Raw genomic sequence first — 18,181 nt, forward strand, 5'->3', positions numbered from 1 at the left:
GATTATTTCCTGAGGGTAAAAATCAATCGGCAACACTCCTATATATATATATATATATATATATATATATATATATATATATATATATATATATATATATATATATATATATATATATATATATATATATATATATATATATTACTAAAGCTTTAAAAACTTTGTTCAATCGATCAAACTCACATGTCAAATTATTAAAAAACCACTAACACTTGTTTATTAAATCACAACTATCAATGGACACCATATATCAAACTTATCCCTAATTACGAAATCCTGACGAACACCAGTTCTGAATCAATGAACACCAGATCTGAATTGATGAACACCATATCTAAATCGATGAACACCAGATATGAATCGATGAACACCAGATCTAAATCGATGAACACTAGATCTGAATTGATAGTTGTGATTTACAGATCTGGGTAACACCATGAACACGACGATTTTTTTTAGTTTAAAGGCAACCATGAACACAACAATGGTGGTTACATAACCATCAATAATGATATTAGATCCGTCGGCAGACATACAAAAACATATCCGTGGATGCAAATCAATTGGTGATACTTTAAACATAATGAGGCTGATTTGGTGGTTCTTCATAACCTTATGGTTAATCAAGTTCAGAAAGGAAGTCATATTGATGGGTTGCTTCGTAAGCAAGTGTAGATAGAGATGATCAAGTTATTTAATGAAAAGAAGATTAAATGATGTACCAGTCCTACTCACTAAATAAAAATATGATATGGAAATACACCTCAACAATAAAAAAAATATTAAAAAATAATGGAAATGGACGAATTTGCCCTCACATGCATGGCACATGTGAGGGGTTAACTATTAAACTTTGACTGCAGTTAGGTTGGGGTGCCAACCATGATACTTAAGCAAAGCTGAGGTACCATCTACACAAAAATAAAAGTTTAGGTGCTATGATGCAAATGTGAACAAACCACAGATACCAACGACGTAATTTTTTCATATTTTAAAATCATTTGAAATTGTTATATCGCATATTGTTTATACATTTAAACTTAAATTCATGTAATTCATTTATGTGTCATCGTTTATTTCTCAAACGTTCTAATTAACATAACTAAATATCAATTGAATCAATAACCGAATGTTATTATTGTTTTCAAATAACCTGAAGCTATATATTCATAAATATATATTCAATATACTTAAACACGTTCTAAATATACGTTGCAAGTTGTTCATAGATTCAATTCTAACAGTTAATATTCCTTATTATTGTATGTGTCCAAATTACATTATTTAAACAAACACTTTACCATTAATTCCGAATACCGTTAAACATGAATGATTTCCCAAATCAACGTGGACCTTACAACAGAGACCCGTAATAATATCATAATCCTTAAGGGACTCAGTAAATATCTTTTAATTCAATCGTTTAGCATAATCTTTTAACTTCATAGTTAAATATATCAATCAGATAATCAAACCAATATGTTTAATGCACAGTATCGTTTACTTAACACTTTGTTACGTTTTCAAGTTATAGTATATGTATCTATTTACATATAATTGTTCGCGAATCCTTGAGAACAATCGAGGGGTAATTGAATAGTTCAAGATTTTGAGATTCAACTTCATAGACTTTGCTTATCGTGTCGGAAACGTTAAAGATTAAGTTTAAATTTGATCAAAAATTTCCGGGTCATCACAAGATGAGTTCATTAGGGCGGTTAGTGATTCGCCAGTCAAACAGATCTGTAATCTGTATCAATTGTAACCCCACAAGATCGATAGATCTTCCCCTTTTTATTTATTTATATATAATATGTTCCCCCCCCCCCCCACCCCCCCCCCCCCCCCCCCCCCCCAAAAAAAAACTTGCATGAAACAATCAAAATATTATTATGAACTTTTGTGATGAAACAGAAGTTGTAATTTCAAAGCACTTCTTACAGTTTAAATGATAATGATAATAAAACAAGGAGGGGTTCGAGGCGGTCAGTAGTGTACTAGTACACACTACGGAGTATATCTTTTCAGTAAAAATAGTTTAACGATAATGAGAATACTATGTTCATTGATCAACGTTGATCTTTTAAATAGTTTTATTAATTTTATATTTATATATAATATTATATAGAAATTGAATATTAATATATAAACTATATTACAATAAATATTTACAATAAACATGAACAAGGATTACCATCCAAACGATTGGGATGAGTGTTGGGAATTCGCCATTGCTTCGGATGGTCTTTTCTCAGTTAAAATCGCCAGGAGTTATATGGATCGGAAAATTTGTCCTTCAGTAAATGTAGAAACGCATTGGTTTAAGTTCGTCCCGCGAAAAGTTAACATTTTTTGTGGCGTCTTAAATTCGATACTCTTCCTCTTCGTTGGAATCTCTCCGCGAAGGATATTGATGTTAGTTCCATTGTTTGTCCAAACTGCATTAATGGTACGGAGGTTAAGGAGCATGTTGGTTGAATGTTGGTTAATGAACTAAACAACAAAGTTAAGTATGATAATTAACCAAAGAATATGTTTTGATGATGACACATACATATGCATAAGTGATGACCGACATCTTAACATAAAACACGCAAGGTCACTAATTCATACCTTATCTTGCAAATGACCAAGTCAAACATAGGTTAAAGAATAGAATTAAAGATCAGCAAAATACACGGTCAAGGTACGGTCGACCGCATAGCCAGCCGTAGAACCCCAAACTGAATTGCAACGCAATTTTATGAAATCAAGTTGCACGGTCGCCACCACGGTCAACCGCAGTTTTCTCTGTCACCACTTTTGACCAAATTAAGTTTGACTAGTTCCCGACATCTATAATTCATGAAACCTTTCTCAACATGCTTAGAATAGATGCCTTCTCCATACTCAATTGAGTTTTGGTTATAAAAACACTAATTGTGGTTAATTACGCCTAATGACATCTTAATGACATATTTAACCAAGATTAGGCATAACACATAAGTGTTAAACAACAACTTGTGATCTTAAATCTTATCTAGACATCCTTAGTATGATCATCAAGTACCAACACACTTAAGCCAATGTCACTAGAACAATAATTATTATTAAAGATGACTTAGTGATTAATTAAGGCTAAATGAAGAACAATGCTTTCAAGTGTAACTAGTAAAAACTTGTAATCCTAAAATACACTTAGATACATTTAGGATGGTCACCAAGTCCCAACTAGAGATTGCTCTTCCCTTGTGCATGCGTTGGACATTAATGTGTGCTTACACATTAATCATGCAATATGTTATATTGCAAGTAATCTTGCTAAAAGCTTAAATTATAAGTTGTGCAAATATTTATATGATTGATCTTAGAGTAACTATCTCTTGCTATGTGTGAGTATTACTTGCTACTTGCTAATATGTTTAATACGCATAAATTTATCAACTTAACTAACATGTTTGCTATGTGCTTACTAGTTAGAATACTAGGATTCAAGTAACTAGCCTACTCCAATAAATTAAGTGTAAAATAGTTCACAATGGAATTATGGTCAATTGTTTATTTGGTCTTGTCTAAGTAACAAGTTGTGATTGCTTATTCAAGTATGACTTAACTTTGATGTCTCTACACACTTAATGATTATATTAGAAAGACATCATTCAATTAATCTCTACCTAATCTTAAAATGAACATGACTTGTGATTAATTGAAACTAGGAAGTTAATGACATATTGACTATCTTTAGAATTGAATCAAATGCATTAATGTGACTAACTAAGTCTTGACCAAACTGAGATTTCCCAAAATATCAATCAAGACACTTCTCCAAGAATGTTGGGTTTACCACTATTGGAGTGTTATGTCACTTTCACTCAATAAGACCAAATCTCACACACTTAATGCATATAATACTTGTATAGGATGTTAGGTTTCTTTTGCAGGTGCTAGATGGAGTAATGGTGCCAAAATGTGGTGTTCAAATTTGAGTCAAACGGCTATACAACGGATACACATTTTGGACTGGAGCACGCACGGTCGAACCACGGTCGACCGTGCTGACAACCGTGTGTCAACGGCTATTTTTTGAATCCTACTATAAAAGGCAAGCATTAAAGAGCATTTGAAGTTGACCCTCTTGCATATTTCAAAAGCTTATTTCCAGAGATCACAAGGGCTCTAATTACTACTCAAATGTGATCAAGCAAGAGAAGATTCTATGATCTTATAGATATAGAATTTGGTTGTTGTAAACTTACTAATCAAAATCATTAATCTTGTGAGTTTACTTAGTGTAATGTATGTCCTAGTATTGTCTTAGGATCATCATTGCAAAGTGTATAAGTCTTGTAACTTCAGTTAGTAGAAGCATATGCTAGCTTAGTGATATACTTCCTTAAGGGACTTAAGAAGTTGATTAATCTTATTTGGAGATTAATACTTGTCCAAGGTGAAGACAAGTTGATCTAGGTTGGAGTTGATCTTTTAAAGGGATAGAAAGATTAGGTTTGTTGTCTACCAAAGAAGTTGAAGACTTGTAAATCGGATCTCCACCGGGTTTGGAGAAAAGTGCTTAGTGAAGCAAGAAATCCCGATTAGTGTAATCGGGGAGTGGATTAAGGTGGATTAGTTAACATCCACCCGAACCACTATAAATCCTTGTGTCTATGTTCTTTACATTACTTTATTCATCATTTTGAACATATACACCACACACATCAAGTTTGAGTTGAATTGTTTGATCATAGTTAATCGAATTGGTGATCAATCGAAAAATTATTAAAAACGTATTAAGTAACTATTCATCCCCCCTCTAGTTACTTACAGAGCACTTATTCTTCGAGTGTTCGGTGGCCAAGGATCTGTGGAGAAAGGTTCGGTTATGGTTAAATTGTAATATGCCATTTTTTCATACATGGGATTCATTCTTGACTTGGGTCAAAAGCGTTCGATTATTTGCTATCAAAAAGGAACGGATCATAGCTGTTGTGGTTACTCTACTATGAGTTCTTTGGCGTTTCAGGAACGAAATTGTTTTTAATGACTCGTTATTTAATAGATGTAACATGTTTGATATTGTTATATCGCTTTCTTTTAGTTGAATTAAAAATAGAGGTCATTTAGTTTCTAATTGGAACTTATGGTTATCTATTCTTTTGTAATATCCCTTAGCGCCTTGCTAGAGATCGTTTTCTAATAAAATTTCGTTTATTGGCCGTAAAAATAACATGAACAATTAACAATTTGTTAACAATATTACAAAATAGAAATATAATATTTTTTACTTTGACCGACTTTTTCCGACTTTGACCGACTTTTTACCGTTGACCATTTTTTTAACCACGACGCGTCAGCCATGCCTAAAAACGGCGCGTTGGCCGGCTCGTCGGCCTACTCAGCCGACTTTTGCAACACTGTCAAAAACACAATAACCCATTTCAACATACCAAACAAACGTAATTTAATCGTCAATAATTAAACTACCAAAACCTACATAATTTAAGAACTTTTGTTAATTGACAGCAAAATGTGTTGAAAAAATATAAAAAAAAGTTGTAAAGAAAAAAAAAAAAAAAAAAGTCAGTCATAAAAGAAAGATTGTAAAAGGCCTAAATTGGGGGAAAAAACGAGCTCCGGATTGAAACATTTAAAAAATGTAGTGGCTGATTTTTTTTTTTTTTTTTTTTTTTCTATAATAAAGTGGTCAGGATTCGAACAATAGACCACTCTGTAACCCAACACCAAATCATTGCTCAAATCTTGACTTTGTTTTATATATATGTTAATTATTTAACGCCTAAAAACTCCTTTTAAGCGACTTGTCTCAATTATGAACCCATCTTAAACTTATACACAGCATATACATATTGCATATATACATTATACAATATACATTGTTACACATTATACATATCATACATATATAATTATACCAAGACAAAAGAAAACGATACAAAAAAAACAAGAATCAACGATGTCTCGTTGTGGCACAAATGCTGGCTAGAAACGCTAACTCGGTGGCAAATACGCTGGCTAAAAACACCAACTCCGACATCGGTGGAGAGTGGAAATCATCGAGTTTCCGGCGTTTAAGGTGACAAACCGTGATAAAACATAGTTTGGGAATGTTAACCGACCTACGCCAGACCGCAATAGAGTTCAAATCAATTACAACAATTGTTAATCTCACGAGTGTGATGTAGAGGGTTCAAATCAAACCCATTACATATTCACATATTAGATTACTTACTTACATTTTGGATACACCTAATTACCTATCTTTCATAGCAGTAACAAAATGAACCCTGTATACTTTCAAATACTAACTCTACCAGCTGACTACGTGCCAAAAGCTTACTTGTTCATTTTAATAATTGGTGCTTTCAGCTTCTATCGAACTGTTTCAAATCCTATCACTTCCAGATTAAAAATCACATATTCAATGCATAAAGTAAATTATAAAAACACAAGACTTCAAGTGAGGTAATTAGGTGTATCCAACAGCTGATTGAATTTGACCACAGATGGCAGAGGTCTTCTATGAGTCATTTCATCAAACAGATTGTAAGCATCATTCAAGTTGGTAACTTTTTGATACCTAGATAGAGAGCGTTCATCATAATCATTATGAATTGAGATAGATTTGGAGTGCAGGGAAGCTGCTAGAAATGATTTATGAGGAGGATCAAATGGAAGACCTAATTGAAAGGAATATGAAAAAGGGGTTTCAAAGAAAATGTTGGTAGGAGAAAGATCACCTGTGAACTTGATGAAAGAATTAACAGCAGAAGCGATATAATTTCTGCATTTCATCGCCATTTCCTTCACAAGAAACGGAGATCAACAACCTTCGAGCCAAAACCTCAGTTCTCCCTTGAGTCCCTCCTAGAAAGGTTATGAGCTGGTTACCTCTTTATTCACCATTTTACTGTACACTATAATCTACGTATAATCTCTGTATCTTTGTATTTACTCCGTATTACAGTAGTTAGTATTAAAATTAAAATTTTAAAATATATTTATATTTATATAAATATAAATTGAATTGAGTATAAACAAGTATTCAGGTCGGCCCGCTTCGCTGGGCCCAAAATCGCTAGCCTGAAAAGGGAAAAAAAAAAAAAAAAAAAAAGGCAACTTCAAGGTTCGATCCTGCGTCTCTTAAGATTTCAACAAACATTCTTACCAACTGATCTACATATTCATTTTGATAAATTTATAGTTTGTTTAATATATATATCTCTTAAATTAGGGGTTGGCCAAAATTGAAAAGTTAGTCAAAAGGGGGTGAAATTTAACATAATGCAAAATCTGGGGGGAAAGGTGACAAAAATGCAAAAAAGTTTCAAATGAATAGTGCCATGTTTTTGTCTTTTTCTATTTTTCAATTGAATCTATGTATAATATAAATATAAAGAGCTCAAAATGTACACTTATCTACACATATGTACACTTATCCTCCGGGAGATCTGTGGTCGGTGTCGTGTTTGGGTGACTATTTTGTTTGGGTTGTGCTGTGTTTGTGGTTCGGAAGGCTTGGATCGGGGGCATCGGAGTTTTCTCCAGTGTTATTTGTTGTTTTGTTTATGTTTCTGGGTCTCCGGTGGGATGCCATTGATAGCTGTTGGTGTTTGCTTGCGGTGACCGAATGTTTGTTGTTGGTTGGTGACTGTTTTGTGGGTTGCCAGCAGTTGTTTGTGGTTACGGCCGTGTTCGGTTTCTGTATCGGTTGTTGGGGGTAGATAGGCTTAGGAAGGCTACTATAGGTTGTGTTTAGCGACGGTGGTTGGAGGTTGTCTTTTGTAGTCAACTTAGGAAGGCCGTGTGTTGTTGACATTCTGTGGTGGGTGGAGGCGGTCTCTGCCCTGATGATCAAGCTACAAAGATATCCTTTCATCCTCCATTTCTTTTAGTATGTTACAAACCTCATCCCAACTACCTAAGCTACAAAGACCATAAATCAAAGAGGTGTATGTGATGACAGTTGGTAGAATCCCTTTGCGAAACACCATCTCATTGAAAAGTTCAAAAGCATCATCGATCATTTTGTCTTTGCAAAGACTGTCAATGATGGTGTTATATGCAATGACATCAGCTTTATGACCTCTTTCATTCATTAGCCTAAGCAAACCAATAGCAGTACAGTTTTTTCCATACTTACAAAGTCCCTTAATCATTGTGCTATACATAACTACATTAGGTTCACAAAGATTCTGTTTAATAAGCTTTTTGAAGAATATCTCAGCTTCAAGAATTCTACCTTCTATAACAAGTCCATCTAAGAGTGTACTATAAATCCACACATCTGGTACAATGGCTTGTCTGAAGCAAATACCTAGAAGTGCAAAACCGTCATTGGTACGGTGCAAGTGGCAACAACACTTGATAGAAATACCAATAGTGTATTTATTAAGAGGAACACCAATTGAACACATGTGTTTGAAAAGATCAAGTGAAGAAGAATAATGTTTCATTCTGGTGACAGCAGTCAACAAATGAGTGAATTTCAGTACAGATGGCAGAGGTCTTTTATGAGTCATTTCATCAAACAGATTGTAAGCATCATTCAAGTTGTAACTTTTTGATACCTAGATAGAGAGCGTTCATCATAATCATTATGAATTGAGATAGATTTGGAGTGCAGGGAAGCTGCTAGAAATGATTTATGAGGAGGATCATTGGTAACCATGCTTGCATGGTTTTCGAGGAGACCCGGGTTCGAGTCTCACCAGGGGGTTTTCCCCACCTGCCCGTTCGGATGGTGGCGGTTTCCTCCTGAAAAGTGCGATGCGCTACGATCTAACCACTAACCGTGCGATGAAAAAAATATGAAAAAGGGGTTTCAAAGAAAATGTTGGTAGGAGAAAGATCACCTGTGAACTTGATGAAAGAATTAACAGCAGAAGCGATATAATTTCTGCATTTCATCGCCATTTCCTTCACAAGAAACGGAGATCAACAACCTTCGAGCCAAAACCTCCGTCTCCCTCCTAGAAAGGTTATGAGCGTTACCTTTATTCACCATTTTACTGCACACTATAATGTAAATTGTGCCTCTAACTAAAACACCAAATGTACCCTCTAACTAAAACACAAAATGTGTGTGCAAATTGCGATTGCTTAAAAGGCAAGTGAACATTATCAAACAACTTTTTAATTTGTTTTTTTTTTCAACAAATTTCTATTTATTACGGTAGTTAGAATATGAAATGTACTCAACATATTAGTATGAACTTTTGTGATAAACAAAAGTTGTAATTTTAAAGCACTTATAACGTTTAGATGATTAAAAAAAAAAAAAAAAAAAAAAAGGAGGGGTCAACGGCTCAACGCACTCAGCTGCATGCATATAGGAAGTTTTTTGATGTACATTATTCTGTGTTTTTAATAAAGATAGAATAACGATAATGTAAGTAACATGGTCAATAATATAATAACCCGCCTTCAACATACCAAACACGTAATTTAATCGTCAATAATTAAACTAATTAAAACCAACATATTTAAATATTTGTTGATTGACAACAAAATGTGGGGAAAAAATATAAAAAAGTTGTAATGAAAAAGTAAAATAAAAATGTCATAAAGAAAAGATTGTAATAGATGTGACTAGATTTGGAAAAAAAAACTTTGGGCCAGATTGAAATTGAAATATGTATAAAAGAAAGGGTGGTAATGGCTGATTTTTTACTATATCAAAGAAATGGCCAGGATTGAAACAATAGACCACTCCGGTACTTAACACAACACCAAACCATTGCCCAAATCTTGACTTTGTTTTATGTATAAGGTTTAAATTATTTAACGCCTAAAAAATCCTTTTAAAAAAGGACGAATTTTTTGTCAAAACCGTATGTATCCCAACTCTCTTTATTGTACCCGTACGATCAATTAATTTTTTTATGAAACAAGTATTCCCGCATGTGGGAGCTGCGGGATGGACATAAAACATGGGGTGCCGCATGTGGGAGATGGGGAACGCTTTCACAACATGCAATATTCTTTAAAAAGCTGAAAAAAGCTGCATTGGTGAGAGAAAAAGATGGGTACCGCATATGGGAAGTGCGGAACCCTTGTGTGTAGTGACCCGAACTTTTTCATGTTTATATATATTAAATGAAGTTGATATTTACATGATTAAATGTTTCCAACATGTTAAGCAATCAAACTTGTTAAGACTTGATTAATTGAAATAGATTTCATGTAGACAATTGACCACCCAAGTTGACCGGCGATTCACGAACGTTAAAACTTGTAAAAACTATATGATGATATATATATATATATATATATATATATATATATATATATATATATATATGGATATAGCTAACATGATATTATGAAAAGTAAGTATCTCACTAGGTATATTAACAATGAGTTATATACATAAAATGAGACTATTGAATTATGAAACTCGAAACGATATATATAACGATTATCGTTATAGCAACGCCTTACTAAATACATATGTATCATATTAAGATATATTCATTGTTGGTGATTGGTGATTTGTGTCACCAAAATGATTTAAGTGTAATGAGATTAATTTGTTAACCAAAATAACCTTGATAAATATCGAACAAGTTTGGGAAAGTGTGGAGTGCACACTTATTTGAACTTATCTTGATTATGACGGGGGTTCGGGGGCAGCGCCCCTGATAGCGGGGTCCAAGGGGTGGCAACCCCTGGCGGGGTCCAAGGGGCAGAGCCCCTGGCTGGGATCGAGCTGCCAGGTCAGCTCGGAGATTTTTTTGTTTGGGTTAATATCGCTTTATTAAAAATGTGTTAAAATTTGATTTAAAGCTTTCAACAACATTAAATGAGATCGTTAACTTAAAGCTTTCAAAAACAACACTTACATGTAACGACTAACGATGAGTTAACGACTCAGTTAAAATGAATATACATGTAGTGTATTAAGATGTATTAGTACACTTTTGAAAGACTTCAAGACACATATCAAAGTACTTCTACTTAGCAAAAATGCTTACAATTACATTTCCATTCATTTTCATCAACAATTCTATTCGTAGTCATTCAGTATTCGTACCCGTATTATACACAGCTTCTAGACGTACTTACTATGAGTATATACCAATAGGAACTAACATGAGATTCCACTCTTGATTATGTCATGCATGACTAATCAAATTTAACTTCTACCATGAACTAGTCAACTAACTAGAGCTCCTTTTAACCCCACTCACCACTCATCATTCACCACTCACCAATCAATCCATTTCACTTCCAATTCTCTTTCTAATTCTCTCTAAAAAAAAAACACACACACACACACACACACACACACACTCTCTTAGGAACGAAATTTCCAGTAAACTAATCATCATCTTCATCAAAAATTACTTCAAGAATCAAGCTATAATCATCATAGGAAGAACACTTCAAGAACACTTCGAAAATCCTTTCAAGAGTTGTTATCGCATGAACTACTTTATTTTGCATTCAAACATTAGTACTTTTGAACTATGACTTGTAACGATCGTTGTGGTCACATACACTTATTATTTGCTTCTACTTAGTGAAGCATGCTTTTGGATTGTAAAACATTCGATGTTGGTTTAGACATCCCTTTATTAATGAATGCAAACTCTTTTTGAAAACGCATATAGTACTTAACCTTGTAATGATCCTGTTGTTGATGATTCGTACACGATGGTTTTGTACGGGGCATCACATAAAAAGTTGCGCCTAAAGGTATTAAAGCTTAAACTAATTCTATATCCAAAACGGCAATAACTTAATTAGGCACTAAAATCTAAAAACCGCGTCGCAAAATTCTAAAGCACCTAAATCTTAGTCTAAAGAAAAAGCACTTAAGGGATTTTACGGCAAAGCCTAAAAATCTAGAAAATAAAAATAAGCTACGGCAAAACTAAATTTAAAATTAACTACGAACGATAAAAATAAAAATATTACGATTACACTAAATAAAAGGATACAAAATATAAAAATAAAAAGTGATAAAATTACTTATTTTTATAAAAATATTATTTTTATATTTATTTTATAAAAGTATTAATTTTTATATATAATAAAACTAATTATAATTAATTAAAACTAATTAATTAAAACTAAAACTAAATAATAAATTAATTAAACTAATTTAGGGTTTTAAAAATAATAATAATTAATATAATCCGTAATTAATGCGATTAGGGTTTACCAAGCGCGTCAGGGCTGCTCCGCGAGTCGCGGTTCCACGTACCATCAAATCTCCGCGAGTCGCGGAGGTTAAAAAACGTTTTTTTTTTTATATTGTTTTTCTAAAATGATATATAAATATATTTATACAAAAATAAATTAAAAATATAGCGTTTCGCCGAGTCCCCGGTAGCGGCGCCAAAAATACTTGATGTGCGCAGAGGTGTATATGAAATAGCTTTATTTTTACAACGAAAATACTATTAAATACGATACAATTTTACACAAGATATTTATTTATTTATAGAATGGATATACTTAAACCTTGCTACAACACTTATAGGCAGTGTACCTAATCGTAGAGTAGTGTAGTTTTTAGTAAGTCCGGTTCGTTCCACATGGAGCTGGCTTATTTCACACTATATTTTAAACAATTATATTCGTACAAAATATATTATATTAATAATATATAAAAGGGGGTTTTACCGTTTAATGACCGGTTTGTCGATTTTATATTTTAAGCGAAGCGTAAAGTAAATGACGATATTTAACTAATAATATAAAATAAATAACAATAATGACAATAAATAAAAGTACGAGGAAATATGAAATAAAATATATTATACTTATTTAAACTTCTGTAATCATGATGTTTGACGTGTTGATTTTTAGTTTATTCCCATGGGTTAATTGTTCTTTATCCTGGATTATTTAATATGCCCGTCTGGTTTTTGTCCATAACAGTCCATCAGTCATAAATATAAAGTGCGAGTGTCCTCGTCAAATTATCCTTATATCCGAAGTCAAATATTCCAACTAATTGGGGACTTAATACTGTAACAAGGTTTTAATACTTTGTTTAATAATTACACCAGGTTATCGACTGCGTGTAACCCAAGGTTTTAATACTTTGTTATCAATTATGCCAAGTGTCCTTGTACATAATTTTACCCCTGTTTTAATAATTCCATAGACTATTAATCTATTCCCGTGTCCGGTTAAATGAACGCTTATTCGTACATATAAATATCCCGCCCATCGTGTCCGATCGAGTGTATATGGTTATTTATAGGGACGTCCAATTGTAAATCTTTATATTAAAATTAACAAACTATCATTTAGTTAAACAAATATAAAGCCCATTAATAGCCCATAGTCTAATTTCCACAAGTGTCGTTCTTTTGTCCAAACCCCAATTATGGTACAAAGCCCAATTACCCAATTTTAGATATTTTTACCCAACATCATGATTACTTCGGTTCAAATAAGAATAATAACAACTTATTTACGAGACATTAATTTAAAAAGGGAGAACATAACTTACATTGATTATTTAACGCGTAGTGTTACACGGACAGAGTTCCGGCTTAAAAACCCGTAAATAACCATTACATAACCCAAACTAACTAATATAAAACTACCCTATACTATATATATATATATATATATATATATATATATATATATATATATATATATATATATATATATATATATATATATATATATATTTATTATTTATTACAGAGTATTATTATTATTATTTTTTATGTGTTTTAAACTCGGCATAATGCATGGCCTTTTATAGGGATTTCTGATTTTTGCAGCTCCGCGAGTTGCGGCATTTTAAGCCTGCAAACTCCGCGAGTCGCGGAGTTTGAAAATCCAGCTCACACAATTTTGGAACCTTGCTTGTCGACATAATTTATATATAAATATAAAATATAAATAATTAATATAATTATTTATATATTATATTATATTCTTGTGCATAGTAGACTTGTAATTTTTGGTCCATTGTGTCGGGCGTTGATAGTTGGCTCGGGTACCGGTTCCGGATTTTCAAACGCCTTTTCGTATAATTTAATATCTTGTACTTTGCGTTCCGCAACTTGTACTTTTGTCATTTTTAGACGTTTCTTATCAATAAGTTGAACCACTTGGATTGTATCTTGTACATTTGAGCTTTTTGAACGTTTTTGTCTTCAAATCGTCGTTTTCGCCTTTTATCTTCGCACTTATTTAATATAAACGATTACAACTTAAAATAGAACAATTACAACTAAATAATTTACATATTGGGAGAATATTGCTACAAAATATATGTTCATTTGTAGCACTATCACATAACCATTTTGACGATATTAACTATATAATATAATATTACATTTGAATATATAAAGTTAAAGAATGATCTTGGTGCCTTAAAAAAATGATCAAGGAAGTTGTATAAATTATAAGTTGAATTTGAACCCATTTAGCCCAAAAAAAAAAAAGATATTTGAAACTTTTGAGACAAAACAGAAGCCAAAGTCAACCTAAAAAAGATTGGTGAATTATAAATGGGCATAAATTGATGAATTACATATGAAAAAATGACTTGTCAATCAGAATACATAATATAATTTTATCTTTAATTAGATAGTAGATAATTAAGAGATGTTAAAAGGTATTTGCCAACCTGTCCATTATTTGTCAACCTGTTGAAAGATGAAATTTTTTTTTTATAAAAAACTGTTACTAACTGCAGAATGCTGATATCTTGACGATGGACAAACTCCAGGCGCAACAGTCCATTCCCATTGTCCAATTTTATGCATAAGCAGTCCATAAGCATCTGCTAATGGCGGTAGAACACATACAATAATACAACCATTGTTATTAAAATAATTATTTGCAAGTTAAATTCAACTTTCACGATAAAATTCTCAGTACATGTGCATTACAACTCATAAAACAGAGCTAAATTATGCTAAATCATAGACATTAACACAAGGTCGTACAGTGCATGAGGTGTCTCTTCCACCACAGAGCAAAACATACCATCTGATCGTGCACTTACGGTAGTATACCTAAGTACAAACAAACGAAAATGTGTACAATTTCTGTTCCAAAGCTATAACTTTTGAAACTATTAAAAATGTAATAACATTAAGCGAATAACACTAACAAAATATACATACTTACATTCTAGCTGAAGGTTTATCCACTTCTGGATTTAGCCTAAGCCACATATATGGTTTATGAGCAGTATCTAAAGCCCATGTATCTGAAAGAACTTTCTTTCCTATACATAAAACATATGTTATTATAATTTATGTTTATACAAAATATAATCCCACCTGAATCTTACTAATAACAAGTTTTTTGAAGGTTGTGATAACTACAAATGTAATAAGTACTCACCATCATTTCCGCCAAAAGTAACAAGGTATCGTTGAGAAACTAAGTCCATGACATGGCCATATCGCGGGCCAGGACCCTGTCATTGAACAACAACTCTGCACCCAAAAAGAATTAGGAACCATATCAATGACTTGTCGAAAAAAATGTCATTAGATAAGGGGAAAGGTCTGTACTTTCATTGGAGAAAAACTTGTCGGTTGTATTTGTCATTAGTCACGTCGAGCACATAAAGATCATCGGTCGAATGACCAACTAGACCTATCCCACCCTTAAAAATAGAAAATAATAACAATAATTCATTCTCATGCTTCTTTTTAATTTTTTATTTAAATTTAATTACCTGAAATACAACCATGGTTTCAACAGCAGTTGCGGCATGAGCAGCCCGTGGTGAAGGGGCTTCCCCAGCCGGTTGCATTCTGCACGACACTTCAAGGATCAACATTTGATATGGAACCAACTCTAACTAAGCAAATTGCCATAAGATGATGTAGAAATTAACTAACCTGATCCATTTCTTAGTATGAACATCATAACAATGAACAGAGTTTGTCACTCCAATGTAGTCATTTTGGGAAGATAATCAAATTGATTAAGAATGGCCACCGACATACTTAATGGATCTTGTGATGCAACATTGTCTAGAAGAAGAAAACCATACCTAATGCATGATCACATTGGAGTCATGGCAGTTAATAAAGATATTACATTTGACTTATAGAAAGTATAAAAGTCAAGCTTCTTAAGAACTTTTGATGGGTCATTCTTGTTGGGAATCCAGTTCTTGATATTCGAACAACTTCTAAAACACCACAACATTTTAGCTACTGTAGTACAAGTTGTTGCAAATTAATGTTCAGTTATGGGTAGATCGGGCAGATTAATGTTCATATTAATGTTCCAAATTGTAGAGGTGCAAAATGGGTAGATCGGGCAGATTAATTAACATTTTGAACCTGGTCGGGCAGCAGACCCGTTTCAGTTGACCCGGAACACTATTTTTCTAATTTTTAGTATTTAACTAATGTGTGAAATCTGAGTTAGATGTGTTACTTCACGACAAACAATTACTTTCTTCTAAAGGTTTATTTAGAAGGTTATATGCATTTATACTTCGGGAGACATTCTCTCTATTATAGAAAAACATAACTTAAGTCAACCCACTCACAAGAAAATGGGTCAAAATTGTTACCTTTACTTACAAAACATAAACAAACCTGGATGGTTACTTATAAGTATTATTAAAAATAAACCTCTATGCCATGATAGAGGTTTCTTTTCTATAAAATACCTGAAGAAGTTGGTAGTTGTTGAACAACATTGCTCACAAAAATACTTAAACCGAAAGTGAGTATATTTCCTTTATTCTTTTGTAATCACCACTACCCTCAATCCACAAACATTATGCAATTAACAATTGTACCTGTAAAAATCGATAAATACATACGATAATCATCAAATTCAAAGGGTATGTGGATAAGCATTTTTCAAGGTGATACACCAATACAATATCATTGATTTTCTTTCTCTTCATTGTACTTAACATGATGTTATTACTATAAACCTTAGGAAATACAAAATTAAAATTGCAAAAACAAAGACATAATACAAAGTACGTTGGGACATGTATTATCAAAAACACCAATAAAAAGCAAAAACTAAATACAATAACAAATGAACATGGAATCTACCTTTTGAAGAAAGTAGAAGCTCCAAATACACAAAAACCGTTCATGAAAACCAACTGGAAAAAACAATTGAAATCATTGAGCAAATAATAAGAGGAGAATCGAATAGATCGCACCTTTTATCGATTAATGTTAGGAATGCCAAATATCAAATATATGATCGTACTCTGATTGTTTAACGCTGATACACTAACGAATGTGATGGAACCCTGGTTGATTATCTTCAAGATGCTAATCATCTACATACCAAAATTAGGGCTTACGTTAGAAATCGTAATAGAAGGCATCGTAAGTTCCGATTGTAACCTGAATCGATGCAATTCATAAGTATTGGTAAGAAACACAATTTGGCATATGCAGGATTGTTGATAAGAAACATAATTGTGCAATTCACTAAGAAATCACAAACACATCTCACAATCATGATACCCTAATCGAACCCAAAAAATTATAAAAGAAACGAAAATGAAACCGTCGTTGTAATACAATCATTGAATCCCACTTCACAATCATAATTTTAGTATTGCAAAACATAAATAAAATCAAGGATGATATATGAAAACATAATGATCGAATCCCTAAATTAGAAATACTTTATGAAACCCCAATTCAAAGACATATTGATTCAAAGCAGAAAATCAAAGATTCATTAAGAAAAAAAACATGAATGAAGGATTAGATGCCGGAAGACTCACCCGCTGCGATTGAACTGTGGTTGTTGAACGATGGATTCGACGTTAGGGTTATGGTCGTTGCCAGGAGTGAAGCAATCGAATGATTTTTGTGTAATGTGTTTTGGATTTCATGTTTAAACATATAAGCTTTTCTAAATTTAAATCATGATAAGATCAAAATTATTACCTTCACAAGAAATTAGGGATCACAAATTTGCAACCAGGTTTGTGTTTGAATAGGATTGGAATGTACTGTTGGGGTTTCCATATTTCAAGAATGAATGAAAATGGTCAAATTTCCAATAGATATATGACACACGAATTTGTAAGTAATTTTGAAGAAATTCCTAAAAATCAGGAAAGGTAGTTTATGAGTTTCTAAAATTTGAATTTTGAATAAATTTGATTTAATTTCGATAAGGGTATTTTCGTACTATTTTGGACATTTTCTTAGATTAAGTAATGGATTAGGAAGATAATTTATAGCCATTA

General features: G+C 32.6%; 2 protein-coding genes and 1 long non-coding RNA gene across 7 annotated transcripts; all 3 read right to left on the bottom strand.

The window, feature by feature from the left end:
* Positions 1 to 5,835: 5,835 nt before the first annotated feature.
* On the bottom strand, positions 5,836 to 6,916 carry LOC139893190 (uncharacterized). Its single transcript, XR_011774386.1, has 2 exons — positions 6,735 to 6,916; positions 5,836 to 6,113 (listed from the first exon to the last, which is right to left on the bottom strand). It is a non-coding gene; the product is annotated as an uncharacterized lncRNA (long non-coding RNA).
* A 937-nt stretch (positions 6,917 to 7,853) lies between these two features.
* Positions 7,854 to 8,910, bottom strand: LOC139889819 (pentatricopeptide repeat-containing protein At1g03540-like). The gene is made up of 2 exons (XM_071872743.1): positions 8,788 to 8,910; positions 7,854 to 8,564 (listed from the first exon to the last, which is right to left on the bottom strand). Exons 1-2 carry the CDS (start codon positions 8,908 to 8,910, stop codon positions 7,854 to 7,856), a joined length of 834 nt encoding a protein of 277 aa, XP_071728844.1.
* Positions 8,911 to 14,613: 5,703 nt separating this feature from the next.
* LOC139893191 (serine/threonine-protein phosphatase BSL1-like) lies at positions 14,614 to 17,951 on the bottom strand. Of its 5 annotated transcripts, none has more exons than XM_071876341.1 (8): positions 17,711 to 17,951; positions 17,182 to 17,254; positions 17,019 to 17,071; positions 15,834 to 16,750; positions 15,328 to 15,746; positions 15,109 to 15,208; positions 14,925 to 14,993; positions 14,614 to 14,758 (listed from the first exon to the last, which is right to left on the bottom strand). In XM_071876341.1, exons 5-8 carry the CDS (start codon positions 15,374 to 15,376, stop codon positions 14,734 to 14,736), a joined length of 243 nt encoding a protein of 80 aa, XP_071732442.1. In that variant the 5' UTR covers positions 15,377 to 15,746; positions 15,834 to 16,750; positions 17,019 to 17,071; positions 17,182 to 17,254; positions 17,711 to 17,951; the 3' UTR covers positions 14,614 to 14,733. The 5 variants fall into 5 exon arrangements, with proteins under 5 accessions (XP_071732442.1, XP_071732439.1, XP_071732437.1 ...); XM_071876338.1 differs by lacking the exon at positions 14,614 to 14,758 and having other exon boundaries at positions 14,796 to 14,993; positions 15,834 to 15,988; positions 16,619 to 16,750; XM_071876336.1 differs by lacking the exon at positions 14,614 to 14,758 and having other exon boundaries at positions 14,796 to 14,993; positions 15,328 to 15,422; positions 15,668 to 15,746.
* Positions 17,952 to 18,181: the final 230 nt, after the last annotated feature.

The sequence above is a fragment of the Rutidosis leptorrhynchoides genome, chromosome 2, assembly GCF_046630445.1.
Source record: "Rutidosis leptorrhynchoides isolate AG116_Rl617_1_P2 chromosome 2, CSIRO_AGI_Rlap_v1, whole genome shotgun sequence".
In the NCBI taxonomy this organism is placed as follows: Eukaryota; Viridiplantae; Streptophyta; class Magnoliopsida; order Asterales; family Asteraceae; genus Rutidosis; species Rutidosis leptorrhynchoides.